We start from the raw sequence: 20,779 nt of genomic DNA, 5'->3' as shown, positions 1-20,779 counted from the left end.
TGCTAGTATAGCTGTGTTTAGTTTGTTTTAAATAAAAAGTTATGTGGCGACACATTAGACCAACGTTTTGCATTTACAACAAAAAAAGTTGGATATTATCTCACTGTTGCACTGGGACCTTTTTTTGGGAAGCATTGATGGATGTTTTAGTCTAAATTTCATTCATTTTGAATTTATTCTGTTGTATTTTTTGCTAATTAGGGATGTGTAGGTAGACAAAAGTTTTTGGATTTTTTTGTTAATTTCCCTGTCTTTTCGAGACATTTTTTTGCCAATTGGGGGTCTATAGGTCATTAGGGGTTTTATTGCTTAATGTTAAGATGTTTTTATATTGCTTCACATGTTGTATGTTGGCTGCCATGATTATTTTGCGTTATTTTTATAAAAAGGGAAATTAAATATATTTAAATGCCGCAAAGCCTATGAGAAAGAGGTATGTATTGCAGGATAACGACAAAAATTATAGAATATAATCAAATTTTCTGTGTGTTTAGAAGTTTTTCGCTTGTTAGGGGTCTATAGGTCGACATGGGTTTTATAGCTTTGTTCATTTTGTTTTGCATAGAAACAGCTGTAACGCTGTTTCGCAGAATAACGACAAATATCATGGAATATTTAACCAAATTTTCTGTGTGTTTAGAAGTTTTTCGCTTGTTAGGAGTCTATAGGTCGACATGGGTTTTATAGCTTTTGCATAGAAACAGCTGTAACGGGCAAGAGCACACAAACATCATGTGTTATTTGATTATTTAATCTAAAATGCGTTTAAATTGCCAACTACACTTGTTTTATGTTGGCTCTAATGATTAATTTGGTTTTTTATACATTCTAGCTAATTTTCTAAAAAAACAAAAACTATTGTTAAAGTATAAATGTGTAATTTATTTCATATATTTTATTTAACATAGTAATTCCATAATATATACGGTTATTTTGTTTTTTTTTTTTTCTCTTTTAATAATTTTAAACAAGTAAGTCCATTTTTTTGTTTCAAAGAATTTGAATTAAACACCTAATTACATATATAAAACGAACAATGCGAACGTATCTAATTAATGCATACTGTTAACAGTTTATTCACAGTTTATGATTTGTAGTAAATATTATATTTTCCATAGCTACAATTGAGTGTTTTTAACATTTTTTTTGCTAAGAAACAATAAAATTAAGAAAAGGCATTGCAAAATAAAATTAAATTTATAACTATTTTGCCAAAAAAATTAAATTTTAGCATTTTTATAAAATTAATAATAATTTGTTTTTTTTTTTTTATCATACATTGTAATTTATGTTTCCTATTGGCCCATATTATTTATATTTTGAAAATTCTTGTTGCGTTTCTTCATGGTGGTGATAGTTTAAGTCCATTTTTTGTCAGGTTTTGCATATCAGACATTCAAATCATCCATCATTTTATGGAAATCATTCAAAGATCCATAGGTATCGAAATTCCCTCTATCCCGTGTACTGTTGTGTGACATATTCGTTTGGGGTCGTGGCAGATTTAAAGGCACCGGCAACAATTCTGGCATTACCGAATGGTGGGTGATGAGGGCTCGCAATGAGGAAAATTCCTTGGTAAACCCCTAGAAGAAAAACAGATTTTAAGAAGGAAAAAAAAAAAATAATTAATTATTTTATAAAAATTTTTGAATTCTGATTTTTGATAGGATTGAAGTCAGCAAAACTAGTAAAACTAAAAGATTCTTGCAGATTCTGCAACAGAGCAATACCCACCTTAATTTTATAACCATTTGGAGTCTTCAAAATCAAGTAATGAGCAACTTTGGGCGCTGGCGGAGGTACACGTAGTGATAATGCAAAACATCCGGGTTTTGTATTACTTTGCCTAACTAAAAATGAGCCGGGTGGTTGTTTCGATAAGACCTCAAGTGATATTTCACGCGGAATGCCGGCCTGGAACCATGGAGCACCTTTCAGTTCTTTCTGTTCGGCCAGACTAAGACCCTCGACACGTAATGTCCCACTGGGCGATATTATTTTGGGACTTGAGTTGGCTGTAAGAAGAAATTTTGTAAAGTTTTCTTTTTCGAATCAAATTTCTTGGTTTTCTCACCACTACAAGTTTTCCTTAGAAAGGATTTTTGATAGCCAAATTCCGTATTCTGTTCGGTAAAGCATTGAGAACTCTTAAGATCGGTTAGGGACTGACGACACGAATCGCCGAATCGTGTTGATATGAATTTATCTGGATCACAAATTGCTTCATTTACATAGCCATCGGAGAAGTTGTGCGTCGATGTATATGAATTGAGGGAGGGAGGTGTGGTGTGGACCAATGGTCTGCTGTCTTCGGTGGTTCTTTTCAAACCCATGCCCATGGTGAGACGTTTAACCTGGAATGGGAAAAAAGGAAAATTTAAGTTGAGGAAAAAAAGGAAAATTTAAGTTGGGGGATTGTGTAACTGATTTCAAAAAAATTGTTAATGTTAAGGAATTATTTAATATTTCCTGAATGGAAATAATGGCAACAGGTCGTTAAAGTGAAATAATATGTCGTGCGAAATAAACAAAATTAAATAAACTGTCCTTTATAATATTCAGGTCTATATCGGTCTATTGATCCCTAGTTGGATTGAAACCCCGATGTATTTTAATCGTTATCGATCTATCGATTCCTTTTTGGATTAGATCTATTGATCCCCGTTCATTATCGATCTATTGATCCCTAGAACCTCGTCACATAAATCAGCGGTGCTCAAAACCGTGTTCTAGAACATGAACAGAAAAAAGAGATAATTTAAGAGAAAATTAAAATTCTGTTTTTCTTTATATTTTACGATTCAATTTAATTATTTTTAACATGAATGTTTGCCTAAATAATTTATAAAGCAAATGGATAAAAAATATTTGTATAAATAATGACTTAACACTGTTTTGTTCTTGATTTAAATAAGCAAAGAGAAATTTGACTGAAAAGAGATGTTTCTTTTTGAGCATCCCTGCATAAATACAAACGGAAAAGAGCGCGTTTAGACCACTTCTAAACCAATTAGGGATAAATAGATCGACAACGACCTATATATCCTATGACAGTTGTATTCGTTTTTTTTTTATTTCACATGACATATTTGGCAACTTTAAGGACCTGTTTTCATATTTCTGCTTCGTTCGCTTTCAGTTTCTTTCGACATAATGAAACTAGTAAAAGTTGATACAGAAATTGTTGATACATTTGATTTCATAAACCGATGTTTTTTCCAACTAGGGATCAATAGATCGATAACGATTCGTCATTCCGTTTGTAACACCCCACGTCCGTCTACCCGTATTTGGAATCCACTCTAGCTTCGAACGAAATGTAGTCGGCAGGACTTTGGTATTGAAAATGGGCGATGTAGATTCACGGTTTAGTATAGCCCCCATATAATGGTAGCTCCCGATATTCGGTATTTTGATGATGTTAGCGACATTATTCACCGGAATTGTTTCAAATTTGGTATTTGAAGTTCGCAATTGATACTACAGCCTATGACAGAAAATTTTGTGTGCAGGCCCACGTCTTCGTATAGCCCCCATATAACGAGACCTCCCGGTATTCGGTATTTTGATGATGTTAGCGACATTATTCACCGATTTTTTTTCCAATTTTCGCATTTGAATATTGAAATGGCTTATGACAAAAATTACGTATGCAGGTCCACGTCGTCATATAGACCCTAACATAATGGTATATTTAGTTTTTTTAAGATTTTAACAGATTTAATTTTTTGAAAATTACCAAATTCGTTTCAAATGGTGGAAGTTATTCAAAGTTCGAATTATTATATTTATTATATTAAATTAATATAGGTCGATAACGGTTTTAAAGTTAAGGAATTGCCTTTTATGGCTGAAAATTATTTAGAGCCTGTTTATTTATGACTATACGAAACGAAATGCGAACCACAAGTTTCATTCCAAACATATTTTTCCAAAGTTTCTCTCAAAATATCAGAAACTTGAAAAACTTATTAGGAATAGTGTTTTTCTTTCGGCATAAATTTCTTATCGTCATAAAAACCAGGCCCTAAAATTTAAAAAAAATGTTTCAATTTCCCTGAATGCAATTTTATGTCGTCGCTTACCCGTTTGTTTTCATAAATTGTGGTGTTAACCCAACTAGGGATCACTCGATCGATAACGACTTGAATATTCGGGATCTATAGGTCGATATGTTTGATTTTATAGATCGACGTTTTAACAGTGCTTAACCAAACAGGGATCACTTGATCGATAACGACTTCAATATTAGTTTAATCCATCTAGTGATCAATAGATCGATAATGAGTTGAAAATCCCTTTATATTTATATATTTTGTTTCGCATGACATACGTAAAATTTGAACGCCGTTTGTTTTTATAAATCGAGGTTTTAACCCAACTAGGTACCACTCGATCGATAACGACTTGAATATTAGGGATCTTTAAGTCGAAATGTTTGATTTCTTAAATCGATGTTTTAACAGTTTTAACCCAAATAGGGATCACTTGATCGATAACGATTTTAATATTTGTTTAATCTATCTAGTGATCAATAGATCGATAATGGCTTGAAAATCCCACGTGACCAGCTTTATATTTTGTTTCGCATGACATACGTGAAATTTGAACGCCTGTTTCCATATTTGTGTTTCGTTCACATTCAGTATCTTTTGACATAATGAAACTAGTCCATTCAGAAATTCTTCTATTAAAGTTTTTTTTTTCTCGAATTAAGGATCTATGGGTCGATAATGACTTTAAAGTTAAGAAATTGGCAGACTACTGGATATGGCTGAAAATAATTTAAGTTTTAAAAATTTTTATCTTTAAAGTTTTGTTTTATTTTCCCAGGAATTAAATTTTCAATTCCATGCCAACAACCCACCTACATTTTTGCTTTGCAAATCGATCAATTATGTATTGTTGCAACTAGAATAATTAATTTCTCATTCCATGCCCAACCCACACCATGTTCCTATGGCCTGTTTTTGGTTTTCATTCATACAATGTTTGGCTGAATGCACAAAACACTTTCACCCCAGATTACCTATGTCGACCATGATGTGGATGTCATAACAATGCATGGCCATAATAACAATAGAGTTGTCCTGTTGCAGTGACGTAGGAAGCATACAAAAGGAAACATTGTACAACACACATCCTTCCCCATATGCTCTTCCTCCTCCTCCAAATCCCCCGCTTGAACAGCAGATACAAATGAAAACAATGGAAGTTTTTGCCAGAAAAAAATGCCATCAACGCTACCTGCCATACAACGGCAGCAGTAGCATTCATTCTCCAACCTCTCCGGAACACACAACTCGGTCAAAAAGCCAACACAATTCCGCTGTTCAGTATCCTCATAGCTTTCCGGCACACTACTAAACAATAAAGTCGTCGAACTTTAGTGTAATTGTAAAGATTGTAAAGTTATCCTTTTTTGTAGGAATGGGGAGAGAGAGACGCAGGGATGGGTAGTTGGCATTCATCATCAAAAACATTCTCCCCTCATATTTTCATTTCATTTTCTAGTTTTTTTTTGTGCTGCCGGATAACATATTCATGGAGTTTTGTAATATTTAAAAAGAAATTACAATAAACTGTTGAAAAATAGTTTGTTCTCTCTTTTTTTGGCTGTTGCATGCAGGCATGCATGCATGCTTGGGGATGTAGTTAACTGGTTAAATGATTCAGTTTTTTTTTTTTTTTTTTGGGAAAATAAGAAATGAACAACATTTTGTGGAGGGGAACTTTGTTTTGTAATATTGAAGATATTGCAAGGGGATAAGGGCTCTCGATAAAGCCTAATGGGTTTTAAGGGGTTTGATGGCCATAAATAAATGATTCTGAAAAACCTTTTTGCATTTTTTTGGAAAAATGTCAGAGACTGATGCCATGAAATAATAAACTGTATTAGTTGTACCACGGGATGAGGTTTTGCACTGAGAGACGGAATGGGTTTTATATAAGCTCGGTTCCACAACCCGCAAGTCTCTACTAATTTTTCCCATTTTTTCAATATCATAAAGAAAAAAATCGTTTTTATTCGTATAATGTTCACGTTCTTTCAGGTTCTTGAACAGAGCAATAGCTAGAAAGTCATATTGGCAAAACATTGCAACCGTTGAAAATATCCCGTCAAAGGAAATCTACACATCAATATGGTAATCAAAATAGTGACCAATAGATCGATAATGACTTTAATACCTATATGACCATTTTTTAATTGTTTTTTATTTCACATGACATACGTCGCATGATAGAAGAATGCAGGAAAACGCATCGAATGGAAAATTTTGAATGAAAAAAATATTTAAATTCGTTAAAATATTTGAAAAATGCATATCATAACAATTGCCGATTATCGATTATAAAAATCTACTTATTTTTGAAAACACATTCGATATGGTAATTAAAATAGTGATCACTAGATCGATAATGACTTGAATACCTATATGACCATTTTTTAATTGTTTTTTATTTCACATGACATACGTCGCATGATAGAAGAATGCAGGAAAACGCATCGAATGGAAAATTTTGAATGACAAAAATATTTAAATTCGTTAAAATATTTGAAAAACGCATATCACAACAATTTCCGATTATCGTTTATAAAAATCTACTTATTTTTGAAAACACATTTAAAATTTTTTGACATATCAATGTTTCCAAGCGTTCCCAATGCATCACCTCTATTCTTCTACCATGATACGTCGAAATTCTAACGACCTGTTTACATATTTCTATCTCTTCTATCGAAGCTGAAGAACAAGAGCTGCCTCGACAAGCCCGAGCAGTTTTGGCAAATTTGAGATCCGAACCATGCGACCGCGTCAATTCGTATTGGGCTCTTTCACTGCCCAACCACACAAACTATACAGGCTTGTTTCCTTTTTGAATTTAAAGATGGAAGAAGGACCAGGTTGAGAGGAATCAGAACTAATACACTAGTAGGAGGTACTACAACAACAACAAAAAACTCTGTGGAATTCTTGTTGTTGTTGCCGCTGTCGAAGCCTTTCCTCCATTCCCTTGAGATAAAGAGGTAGAGTTATACAACTTTAACATCAAAAGTATAGAGATACATAAGTCGAATTTCGTTAATTGGAAAGTCGATTTAAGTATCCCTATTTCCTAGCAGTTTAGTATAATAAGCATGGTAGAAGAATGCAGGCAATCGCTGCTGAGACAATCAAATGTCAAACCGATTTGGGAATTGAAATTTTTCAATGAAAAATTATTAAAATTTGTAAAAATTGTTAAAATTCATAGCATAACAACATCCGATTGGCGTTGTATAATATACAAACAAACATATACAAATCGACTTATTTTTGAAAAAAATTAAAAATTGCTAACATGAAAATGTTTCCAAATGCTGATGCATTTTCCTGTATTTTTCTTCCATAATAATTAATAAATAATAATTTCTTTTACTGTTAAAAGCCTATTGGATTGTTATTTTTAAAAATTGAAATGCACACCATTTATAACAGCTGATTATCTAGAATACTTATTGTGATTAGAATCACAGAGTGAAATAAATTTAAACAAATTTTGACATTTAATCTGATTTTGAAAATCTGATTGAAATTTTTTTTATTGCGCTATGTTTTAGATGATTTCATATTCATATGAATCATATAAAGTCGCTTTTAGGTTTAGGTCATTAAGATTTAACCTCTAGATTCTCGTTGCTGGCTTAAACAAATTACATAATTACAAAGAGAGAGATACGACATATTTTGCCTTTTTCAACAAAGCCAACACAATTCAATTGAGTTGTGAATGAGCAAAAACAACAAAAAAGAATGCCGTTATGTCTGACTTAATGTTGTCCTCGAGCCCAGATGTTTGACACAAAAGTGTTAATGTTGTGCTCTCCTTTGTGACGTTGTTGTTGTTGTTGACTCTCGCTGCCGTTACAACAAAAGTAATGTTTCCTTTGATGTTTACCTGTTGTGTCGACAATTGTGGACTTGGGGATAAATGTCTGAACAGGAGGGGGAGGATGTGGCGGTGAACACCTACACCTACTACTAGGACACTAATTCACACAAATACAACCATCTTTACATAATGATGGCCAACATTGTAACAACAACAAGAACAAAAAACAGCAACAAAATGCCATAAACATACAAAACTGTGCCAAGTTGTTCCTGCCATGTAAAGAGTTGCCTCAAGAAATGGAGCATCAACGACTCGAGCGACGTATTGACATACCTACCACCATTCGGGGAGGAAGGTAAACAGATATGCAGCAGATATGTTAATAAGTATATTTGTTGGTGTGTGCCTACAAATGTACAATTCCATGTAGCTGAGTCGGGGAGTAAACAACAACAACAACATAGTTTAGATTTTTTTTTACAGATTTGCGCATTTGCCATCATCATTACAACATTGCAACGCCTAGTTTTCACAAAAAGGTATTATTAAAAAATGTCTAGATATGGAGGTGAGAATGTGGAGAAATTTATGTATGGGTGTGTAGGGAATCTTTAGGCTGCACTTGATTTTTTGAGACTAACAGAAATATATAAAACTTTTTTCAGAACCAGGCTAGAAAGGTGTCTTTATGAGGATTCCGAAAGGGGAATGTTTCCTCAACATATATTGAAAGCCAGCCGAAATTTTAAAATCACGCATCAATGTAAAAGATGGAAGATATGTATAAACCTCTCTTGGGGGTCAGGAGCTCAACTTTCCGAGAGGTCAACAAAATACACCTACAAAAGGCCAGAAGGTTGGTTCTAGTAGAGCTCAAGTCATTTCGTATCGTAGACTCGTCCGTCGTGTGAACACATTCAAATTAGGGATGCATAGGTCGACTATCGATTAGTCTACTTTTGATTTTAAAAATGCCGAGACGACTTTGGCGACTAGAAAGGAGTCCTGATGGACATTCTGAAAGGGGAATATATCGTCAAAGTATAACAGAAGCTGATCGAAATTCCAAAATCACACAGCAATGTCAAGCCCGGAAGACATATTCAGAAATCACATTTCAGAAGTCATTTCCAATCGTAGACTCGTCCGTTGTGTGAACACATTCAAAAAAGGGAAGCGTAGGTCGACTATCGATTAGTCTATTTTTGATTTTAAAAATGCGTAGACGATTTTTGCTGACTAGAAAAGAGTCCCGATGGACGGAAGATATATTCAGAAATCACACTTTGAGGCCCTGAACTCCTCTTTCCGACAAGTTTCGAAAGTACCTCTACAAAAGGCCAGAAGGTAGATCTAATAGAAATCAGGTCGTTTCCATGGTAAACACATGTCAGTCATTTTAAATAACACTATCCATCTCTGCATTTTCTGTAATTTACCTAGTCAAATTTCACAGAATAAAAAAAAATCAAGATTCCATCTCTGATATCTGTGTATACAATGGGCTTTTAACTGAGATTTTGTGAAATGAATAATTTTGGAAAAAAATCGTAAAAAGATGATTGAATGACTTTACATTCTTAATTTAATCATGGGCTTTCCGTATTGTAGACTCGTCCGTCGTGTGAACACATTCAAATTAGGGATACGCAGGTCGACTGACGATCAGTCTACATTAGATTTGTATACCCTCCACCATACATAGTATGGAGGGTATATTAAGTTCGTCATTCTATTTGTAACACCTCGAAATATAAATTTTAGATCCCAAAAAGTATATATATTCTTGATCAGCATAAAATTCTATGTCGATTTAGCGAAGTCCATCCGTCTGTGAAAATCATTGTCTGGGCAGGTCCACGTCTTCGTATAGCCCCCATATAATGGTACCTCCCGATATTCGGTATTTTGATGATTTTAGCGACATAATTCACCGGAATTGTTTCAAATTTGGTATTTGAAGTTCGAAATGGATGCTACAGCCTATGGCAGAAAATTGTCTGTGCAGGTCCAGGTCTTCGTGTAGCCCCGATATAACAATACATCCCTATATTCGGTATTTTGTCGAATTTGGGCGACATTATTTACCGGAAATGTTTTAAATTTTCTATTTGAAGTTCGTAATGGATACTACAGCCTATGACAAAAAATTGCCCGTGGAGGTCCACGCCTTCGTATTGCCCTCATATAAAGACACCGCCCTATTTTCGGATTTTGGTGATTTAAGCGACATTATTTACCGGAATTGTTTTAAATTTGGTATTTGAAGTCTGTAATGGAGCCTATGACAGAAAATTGCCTGTGCAGGTTCAGGTTTTTATATAGCCCCCATATATCGGTACCTCCCTATATTGTTTGAAATGTCGTATTTGAAGATCCTAATAGCTACTACAGGCTGTGATAGAAAATTGTCTATACAGGTCCAAGTCTTCGTATTGCCCTGATATAACCGTACCTCCCTATATTCGGTATTTTGATGAGGTCCATGTCTCCGTATAGAGCCCAATACGACTATATTCGTTATTTATAAAATCTTAACAGAGTTTTTATTATTTTTTTTTTTTTTTTGAAAATTTCGTTCCGGCCCCGAATTTACTGCTTCTCTAATTGTTAGAATAACTCTTGGGGTTTTGTAAACTTTTTAATAAGGACTTGGAGCCCTTTGTTGAATATTTCTAAGAGATTAGTTGTATTTTTTAAAAAACATGTTCAAATGACCATCGGAGTTTTTCAACAATTACTATTGTCCCTGATGGACTATCAGAGTCCATGTATATTTAAAGGGCTACATGAATTTGTTTAGGTCCTCATGAGAGAAATTTAAGTTTTTCGTGAGTAGAACATTCATCGGGGAAGTCATAACAACTCGAAGAAAAAATGTTAACTCAATTATGAATATCCGCGCCAATTTGCCTTCCATGTAAAGCATTTTTCTCGAGAGATCATTCCTCCAATTATGATTATTCGAGGAGAAATAATTTGCGAATATGGCAACGCCAATGGGCTTTTTTCGTATCTGGTGTTTCCTATTAGTTTTGCAATCGAGATTTTTCAAAAGGGAATGCAATTTTGAGAGCATTCGTTCTCTCCGAGTTATTTTCTGAGAGAGATTTTTGTTTATGGGAAGAGAGAGAGAGCGATTTCTTACGAAACTGTTATTTTTTTAAGATTGTGCTGATTAAATGCTCGCGTTGTGAGGAAACACTAAGATTTTGGAAGAGTTTTTTTTTCGAAAAAATCAGCACATCATCTGTCTCCAAAGAAAATTCCGTAGATTCCTTTAAAAGTTTCCAAAGACAGTTTCGTAGATTCCTTTTGAGGTTTCTTAATGTAAAATATTTAAAAAATCTAGTTGTCCTTACCAATGGCGGTTTATCCAATAGACGCCGACAATTATTCATTTCCGTGACTGAATTATCCTCCTCGGAACTGGGTGACAATGGGACCTGATGCGGATGATGTTTCACAATGTTGGCGTCTTCATTGCAACTGCAAAGCAAAGCAAAATGGGAGGAAATAAAAATAAACATTTAAATAAATATTTAATATTTGTTGATGGTATTTAGCTTTCGGCCATGGATGAATGCTAGTGGATGGAGGTGGCTCCCATGCAAAGGAGGATATATGTTAATAAATAAATATTTTATTACACACACACTCATACATATATGCGTGTGTGTGTAAACACTGTATGTGAGCCATAACCTACCCAATGCTAATTTGAGGTAAAGCCTGAATGGTATTCGGCGTTGAGCGTCTTCCCAAACTGCTGGCCATGTGATGTGATGATGACGACACGTGATGTGGTTGTTGGTTCTGATACTGATGTTGGAGGTGATGGGTCGCAGGTGACGGTGGTGTCGTATTATGATGGTGGTGATGATGATGTTGATGGTTTTCCATGCGTAATCGTATATCTTGCATGATGTTGTTCTTTTTCCCGGCTATAGCCTTATTTTGTAGACTTCCACCGGAGCAAATCATTTGTGGTAGTTGTTGTTGGTGCTGCTGCTGTATTTTTTATTGATATGGTAATGATGTTGGTGACGATGTCATTGATGACTTGCTGAAGTGTTTGTTCGTGTGGCGCATAACAATTGAATTGTCACGTTGTACATATTCTGATTTTATTGTTATTTTTATTATTGTTGTTTTTGTTGTTGTTGATGTTAATTGTTTCAATCATTTCACTATTAATTGTTTTCACTCTTTTTTCATATCAATTTCAATTAAAATTGTTTGTTTATTTATCCACGTGCATGTTTGTTTGTAAATATATTAATGTTCAATTGAAATGTCAGCATTTTTTCATCAATGGAGGAAGGTCGGAATCTCTGTAATAGGTAGCGGATTTTGTTGCTTAATAGTAAAAATTAATGTTTGTTTTTTTGGAAATAACTTTAATTGTTCTTGAATTGTTTGATCATATTTTAATGGACTTTCAGGGTAATTGGATTGTTTTCAAGGACTACATGGACCTGCATCCATAAACAAATATTTTTAATTACCACCTCCCAGGACACCCTGTATCCCAAATGAATATTCGTTTGGAATTCTGTTCCCACGAAGGCATTTTTCTGGAGAGATTATTCCTCTAATCATGAATAAGTGAGGAGTAATAATATGTGAATATGGCAACACTAATGAGCCTTTTTCGTATCTCGTGTGCCCTATTTGTTGTGCAAATTTAAAGAGTTATTTTAAACCCGTCTTCATGGGATGGAAGTTATATTAAATTTGTCATTCCGTTTGTTACACCTCGAAATATACATTTTTGACCCCACTAAGTACATATATTCTTGATCAACATAAAATTAGATTTATGTCGATTTAGCGATGTCCGCTCGTCTGTGGAAATCACTCTAGCTTCCGAACGAAATGAAGTAAGTTGACAAAATTTTACTCAAATGTATATTATGTCTGCAGGACTTTTCGTATAGAAAATGGGCCATGTAGGTTCACGTTTTGGTATACCCCCCATATAATTGTACCTCAATATTTTCTGTATTTTGGTGATTTAAGCGACATTATTTGCCGGAATTGTTTCCAATTTCGTATTTGAAGTTCGTAATAGATACTACAGCCTATGACAGAAAAGTTTATGTGCAGGTCCACGTCTTCGTAAAGCCCCCATATAGCGGTATCTCCCGATATTTGGAATATTGTTCATTTTAGCGACATTATTCACCGGAATTGTTTCCAATTTCGTATTTGAAGTTCGTAATGGATACTACAGCCTATCACAGAAAATTATCTGCGCAGGTCCACGTCTTCAAATAGCCCCCATATAATGGTACCTCCCTATATTCGGTATTTTGATGATTTTAGCTACACCGATTTTTTTTTCAAGTTTCGTATTTGAATATTGTATTGGCTTATGACAAAAGATGGCTATGCAGGTTCACGTCCTCGTTTAGGCCCTAATATAACGCCTACATTCGATATTTTTAAGATTTTAACAGTATTTTTAACGGATTTCATTTTTTTTTTTTGGAAAATTGCCAAATTCGTTCCAAATGGTGGTGGGCATTCAAAGTTAGGCCAGGCCGAACTACTTTTTTAATATCCGCTGAATATCTGATTTTATTCTTCCAATCATCAATAATTGAGAAAAAATAAACTTCGAAGATGGCAACGCGAATGGGTCTTTTTCGTGTCTTGTGTGCCCTATTTGTTGTGGAAATTGGCGCAAATTTTAGGTCTTTGTTATTTAAAAACAATTAAATTAGTATGAGTCGGTTTTGACTCTTTATGAGGGAGGTCCGAAGCAGTTGGTCAATATTGACCAATTCGTATCTGACCTAAGACTGATATAAATGTTACAACGTGCCAGATTTGGACTATATCGACTATTACCTACACCTTATATGAAATATGTGCAATTTGTTTTAGAAAATATGGAAATATGCTTGAGGTAACCGACATAGCGGACCGAAGTATTCAATTTTAACAGATCATGTGTTGATGGAAATATTGAGATGTGCCAAGTCTGAATGGATTTGGATGTTAATTTCGTCTTTTATGAGCTTTACGAATTTTCAAAATGTTGACCCTTTGTGCGTGAAGTACCAGAAGGGGTGGACCGATATATCCCATCTGACCCCTGAAGGAAATCTCAGTGACAGTTTATTTTCATCACAAAGGTCGTCAAAGTAGGGATCCATAATTCGACTTTCGATTACACGACTTTTGACGTTGAAGTATCTAATATCATGTTCCCATTGCAAAAAATTACGGTGTTCGATCTCAAAATTACGTACACGAATAAAGGAGTTCACACGGCACGATTAATTAATACTTTTTTAATACTATTTGTGGCTTTTAATTAAAAAACATGAAACGCGTGCAGATCACGTATTTCTAAGAAGAGACGGTTAGTCTGTAAATAAAGACTTTTGAAAATGATTTCAAAAGAACTGATATTTTTAAAATGTTTAAAAACATATATTCCTATCTTTGTTATCTACCAATTTTCCCCTTTTTTTCTAATCACCCTCCTTCCCCAAGACAATGTCCATTCGAAAGCATGTCATCACCTTTCATCATAAATTTTGACATATTTTCATTATTAAAAAGTTGTAAATCATTATCGCGCTACCACTGCTGATTAATTGTGTGTAATCAGGCAACTGTCAAAAAATACTCAAACAAATCATCAACTCCACTTTACAATAGCACCAACGACAAAAATAACAACAACAATAGAAGATTTGGATAAACAAATAATGCGTGAGTTCCGTCAGGCGGAAAAGGGCACTTACCAGAAGAAGGGAATGAACGCACACACACACACGCATGACATGATACGACAATAAAGAAAAACACTTCAAATCAGATAGGAAATCAACAGCAAACAAAAAAAATGAGTTCACATTAATAATCGATAACATTGATCTGTCAAAAAAGACAAAGAATGGGTACTTGAATTTAGGATTTTAATTTTTGAAATATAGACATATCTAGGAATAGAGATTACAGAGGCGTGGCAACTTAAGACGATTTTTCGGAATTATTTTTTTTTTCAAAGAAAAGGTGTTTTTATGCTCTGCACTTGGCCTTCGTAATCGACGGGATAAATACAAAAAAAATATTTGAGATTTAAAAGGTATTCAGATTGACATAATTTTAAAGCTAGTAATACGTTTACCAGATTTAGTAAATCCTCCTAATGGAGGTTAACGTGGTGTGAACTATTTTGACAGGGGATCTCTGATTAGAAGAGGTTCTTATCGTATTTTCCTCCAGAAAAATCTCTTGGGGGAAATTTTGGAAAACCCCAAAGTTATGCCACATTTTCAATTAGTTATTAATGTATACAGTGTTTTTTTTTAATTATTTTTGCATTTTATTTCAATAATTGATTAAAAAAAACGACCAAGAAACATTGGTAAAATTGGCCATTCAGGATCGTAGTTTCAAACTTTTATGTTGCTCCATAGACTTATTAACATTCAACACATATATTAAAGTCCAAATATTTTAATTTTTTATTCCGGATTCCTAATATTTTTAAGAAATAAAGGCACTAATTTACACAACAAATAGGGTGCACAAGGTACGAAAAAGATCCAGTAGGATTTCCTCTCGAAAATGATTTGTCTTAAATTGTTTTTGAAAAATGCTTCCTGAGGGAGCAAGATTCCGTGTGGATATTAATGCGAAAATGGGCAATATCGGTCCACTCCTTCTGGTACTTACCCCACAAAGGGTCAACATTCTGAATAATTATAACTATTATATAATGTGATGTAAGTGTCCGATTGTCTTAAAATTACACACATCACAGTATTTTTATTAATCCAAGGTTTGGTGTGAAGATGGGATATATCGGTCCACTCCTTCTGGTACCTCCGCCACAAAGGTTCAAAATTTTGAATATTCATGAAACTCATAAAACGCGAAATTAACACCCGATTTCATTGAGACTTGGCACAGCTCAATATTTGCATCAACATAAGATCTATTATAAATATAGAAGCGATGGGACCATTCGTTCTGGTACCTCCCACACAAAGGGTCAAAGTTCTGAATAACCAAAACGATCATAAAATCCGAAATAATCATCCATCTCCCCTCGTGTTTCCCACATACCATTATTTCTTCTAATACAAGATCTGCTATGAAGATGGGATATATCGGATCATTCCTTCTGGTACCTTCCCCACAAAGGGTCAAAGTTTTGAATAATCAAAACGTTTATAAAATACGAAATAAGAATCATATTTCACACATCAGAACATTTTTATTAACACAAAGTCTGTTGTGAAGATGAAATATATCGGTCCACACCTTCTGGTACCTCTCCCACAAAGGGTCAACATTTTGAATATCCATAAAGCTCATAAAACGCGAAAATATTCAGACTTTTGGTACATCTCAATATTTCCATCAACACAAGATCTGTTATAAAGATGGTAGAGATCGGACCATTCCTTCTGATACCTCCCCCACAAAGGGTCAAAGTTTTGAAATAACCAAAACGATCATAAAATCCGTATAAGCATCCGGTTCTCTTCAAATTTCACACATTCAAATAGTTTTGCTAACACAAGATCTGTTGTAAAGATAACATAAATCTGCCAACCCCTTCTGGTACCTCACCCACAAAGATCACGTCGCAATCTTTATATCACATTTATTTAGTTCCGATAAGAAATGGTCAAAATTTGCCCATTCATTTGGAACATACTTCATAGAGGGTCAACAATTTTAATAATAGAAGTCAAAATAAATTGGCTGAGGGTATACGTCTGTCGACAAAACCGACTGATACTTTTTTTAACTTGTTTTTGTTGAGTAATTGATAATCAGGTAAAGATCTCACGTTCGCAGTTCAATTAGAAAAATGTTTAAAAATTGTCCATACTTGAGAACACTTTTGAAATGGTTGTTGTTTTTTTATGTTTTAATATTTGAACGGTTCATAAAATATATTTTTTTATAACATATTTTCCCTTCTTTTAGATAATTTCTTTATTATTTTAAAATATATGAACACAATTTAATATCCACTTATAAAAATTTTATCTTGATTATTATTATTATTTTATTATTGTTATTATTATTATTATTATTATTATTATTATTATTATTATTATTATTATTATTTTTATTATTATTATTATTATTATTATTATTATTATTATTATTATTATTATTATTATTATTATTATTATTATTATTATTATTATTATTATTATTATTATTATTATTATTATTATTATTATTATTATTATTATTAAATAATACTTTTTTCGATTAATTTTCAAGTCATATTGCTTGTATGTTTCACGCCTTTTCACGCCATTTATTTATTTTCATATTTGTAATTTAATCTTTATTTTATATTTTTTATTAAAACACAATTTTAGTTTATATAATTTTTATTTTTTATTTTTTTTATTTTAATTTTTATTTATTTCCTTTAATTCTATTATTTTAATTTTTAAATTCTTAATTTCTTTAACACTTGTCACGAGGCTTATTTTTAACCACTGTAGCTATAATAATGTGTATAATTCGTTCAAGATTTTTATGCGTTGGCTTAGATTCCGGTTAAATTACATCGTTGCAGGCCAAACACAACTAAAACTTTGTTGGTCAATGAAATCCGGTAATTCTTTTGTGAGAGAGAGAGCGACGACAAGACCAGATATTTTCCCAGCTTTCCGGTTTTATTTTCGTTATTTTTTGCTGGCTTTCTTGCATGTCTCAGCGCAACAATGCTGATGGATAATTTTCTACACAGATTTTCTTACACTTTATTCCTTTATTTTTTTTTTATTTTTTGTAATAAACACTAGTTTTGTTGCGTTCCGTCGCGTTTTTTTTATTCCTTCGTTTCTTTTTTGTCTCTGAGCCTTACAACATTTGTTTCTCTTCAGATTGATTGCATTACTAAACTCAGAGTGAATGATACAAATACAATAAACTGTGGGGATTTTCATTTTACTGTTGATGATGTGCTCTTGAGTTAGTGCGAGAGTGTGTCTGTGTGTGGTTCACTTCATTTCTTTAGCCGACACTTATGTTTTGCTGTTGTTGTTTTTTATTCATTGCTGTAACTAACCTCTATTGGCCACATTTTTCTCATAGGAAATACAAGTGGAATAAGAAGAGGAAGAAGAACAAGAAAAATAACACACTCTCATGTACAAAAGCCAGTAACACCTTCTCCTTACATTGCCGCTATCTCTATGACACACTCTCTCTCTCTCATAGAGAATGTCAGTTGGTGGTATTGGCAGGGATGGAAAATTGAAATTTAAAAGGTTATTTTTTTCGATTGATGTGTTGCTGTTGATTAAATAACTTTCTAAATTCGATTTTTTTAGAAAATCGAAAATACTTTGAAGGTCGAGAGAAGTGATTCCATTAATATAAGAACTGTAGAAATCTTATCCTTGTGACTTCTGGCCTTTTATGAGCAGGCCTTATGGCCTTCTTAGAGAAGGCCTGCTGGCCTTCTAAGAGAAGACCTGCTGGCCTTCTAAGAGAAGACCTGCTGGCCATATGTGAGAAGACCTGCTGGCCTTCTAAGAGAAGACCTGCTGGCCTTCTAAGAGAAGACCTCCTGGCCTTCTAAGAGAAGACCTGCTGGCCTTCTAAGAGAAGGCCTGCTGGCCTTCTAAGAGAAGACCTGCTGGCCTTCTAAGAGAAGACCTGCTGGCCTTCTAAGAGAAAACCTGCTGGCCTTCTAAGAGAAGACCTGCTGGCCTTCTAAGAGAAGACCTGCTGGCCATCTGTGAGAAGACCTTTTGGGCTTCTAAGAGAAGACCTTCTGCCCTTCGAAGAGAAGACCTTCTGGCCTTCCATGTAAAGACCTTCTGGCCTTCTATGAGAAGACCCTCTGGTCTACTAAGAGAAAACCTGCTGGCCTTCTAAGAGAAGACCTGCTGGCCATCTGTGAGAAGACCTTTTGGGCTTCTAAGAGAAGACCTTCTGGCCTTCTATGCGAAGACCCTCTGGTCTTCTATGCGAAGACCTTCTGGCCTTTTACGAGCAGACCTTCTGGCCTCCGAGAAGACCTTCTGGCCTTCCATGAGAAGAGATCCTGGCCTTCTGTGGGAAGACTTTCTGGCCTTCTACGAGAAGACCTTCTGGCCTTCTGTGAGAAGACCTACTGGCCTTTTATGAGAAGACCTACTGGCCTTCTATGAGAAAACCTACTGGCCTTCTATGAGAAGACCTTCTGGCCTTCTACGAGAAGACCTTCTGGCATCCTATATGAAGAGAAGACCTGCTGGCCATCTGTGAGAAGACCTTTTGGGCTTCTATGAGAAGACCTTTTGGGCTTCTATGAGAAGACCTTCTGGTCTTCTATGAGAAGACCTTCTGGCTTCCTATAAGAAGACCTTCTGGCCTCCTATAAGAAGACCTTCTGGCCTCCTATAAAAATACCTTCTGGCCTTCTACGAGAAGACCTTCTGGCCTTCCATGAGAAGACCTTCTGATCTTCTTTGAGAAGTTTTTTGTGCCTTCTACGAGAAGTCTTTTGTGCCTTCTACGAGAAGACCTTCTGGCCTTCTATAAGAAGACCCTATGGCCTTCTTCGTATATCTTCTGAGAAAAAATTTTCTAGACTTCTAGGAGAGGAGCTTCTGGTCTTTTCTGAGAAGAGCTTCTCATCTTTTAGGAGCAGACCTTCTGGCCCTCCATAAGAAGACCTTCTGGCCTTCTATGACAAGAACCATCTTCTTTCAATTGAAATTACAAACTCCCATCCCTGTCGTATGATTGTCTGATTGGTTGCTGTGCAACAGGTTTTCTGTTTCTCCCATCACAGAATGTCCTATCTCCCTGAGAATGTCTCGATGGGTGTATGAGTGTTTGTGTGCGTTCGCCTGTGTGTATTGCGTTCACATGTAAGTACTTTACAACGTACATAAATATAGGAGGTATGTAGATACCATTTTATATGTAAAAACTTGTTCAACAAAAAGAAAATAAAGGTTTCTTGTATCCATTGTTGTTACTGTTATTGTTGTTGTTCACTCTGACACTTGGTTGTTTTAGCACAGAACACCACTCCACTTGCTGCAGAGCAAAACAGGAGCAGCAGCAATTGCGGCTGCTGTTGGTGACCAAGCAAAGATGAACTTCAGCTGTTAATGAGTTGTTGTTGTTGGTGTTGTTGCTGTTGCATTTTTAATTCTTTTTTACCATTTTCCCTTTTGAGGTATTTTTTTTATTAATGATTTGCGCCTCAATGATTTCTTTTCATTCTCTACCTACACCAGGTGGTGGTGGTGGGGGCACACTGAAGAAGAACAACACTGTTGGTGTTCCTGGTTTTTGGCCCATTACATGGCATGCCATGGGAAGTTGATGCATGGGCAACACTGAGAATTCTTCTTTCGTATGAAAAAAAAAAAAACTCACTCCTTAATGGTGTTTTATGCGGGCTGGTACCTTGTTTTCCTTAGAATTTTATCCCGCACACATAGGCAATTATTAAATTATTAGAAAAACAACAAACGCCACATGATTACCGTTGGGCGCCGCTTAGCCATTCACAATTCGTGGTCAATAACAAACGTTGATTTACAGCGCCAGTAGTTCGATTGTTTTTATGATTCTTTTGATGAACTCTATCTCAGCGGTGGTACTGACTGGTGTTTCCCCCACTTCTTTACCACTTTGCTCGGCATGTTTTTTTTTTCGGTGTTCACTGTCTATCCGCACGCACGCATTTGAGCGAGTTAACCGAATCGGAGCGATGTAAATTTGTTTTTCATGAACGGCATCCGCCCGCCACACACGTTCGTACCGAAAGAGTTGGAGCAATGAACTAAAGGAAAATACGAAAATACATTTGATACATATACTACTCACTATAGGCCACAGGCAACAGAAAAAAGAGGCAAAACAGCAACAACCTGGCCTGGCCTGCCAGGCT

The 20,779-nt window shown here is 34.8% G+C and overlaps 2 protein-coding genes across 3 annotated transcripts in view; both read right to left on the bottom strand.

Moving 5' to 3' along the window:
- Positions 1-20,779, bottom strand: part of LOC101901793 (terpene synthase) — a 197,646-nt gene that overhangs the window by 155,573 nt on the left and 21,294 nt on the right. The window lies entirely within an intron of this gene.
- On the bottom strand, positions 961-20,656 carry LOC101887444 (EGFR adapter protein). Of its 2 annotated transcripts, none has more exons than XM_011293080.3 (6): positions 20,373-20,656; positions 11,591-12,215; positions 11,244-11,370; positions 2,078-2,357; positions 1,738-2,018; positions 961-1,586 (listed from the first exon to the last, which is right to left on the bottom strand). In XM_011293080.3, exons 2-6 carry the CDS (start codon positions 11,863-11,865, stop codon positions 1,389-1,391), a joined length of 1,161 nt encoding a protein of 386 aa, XP_011291382.1. In that variant the 5' UTR covers positions 11,866-12,215; positions 20,373-20,656; the 3' UTR covers positions 961-1,388. The 2 variants fall into 2 exon arrangements, with proteins under 2 accessions (XP_011291382.1, XP_058975508.1); XM_059119525.1 differs by lacking the exon at positions 20,373-20,656 and adding an exon at positions 17,446-17,584.

This window comes from Musca domestica, unplaced genomic scaffold (assembly GCF_030504385.1).
Source record: "Musca domestica strain aabys unplaced genomic scaffold, Musca_domestica.polishedcontigs.V.1.1 15, whole genome shotgun sequence".
Classification (NCBI taxonomy): Eukaryota; Metazoa; Arthropoda; class Insecta; order Diptera; family Muscidae; genus Musca; species Musca domestica.
The sequence above is the reverse complement of the archived record's forward strand: the minus strand, read 5'-3'. Positions and strand labels throughout refer to the sequence as shown.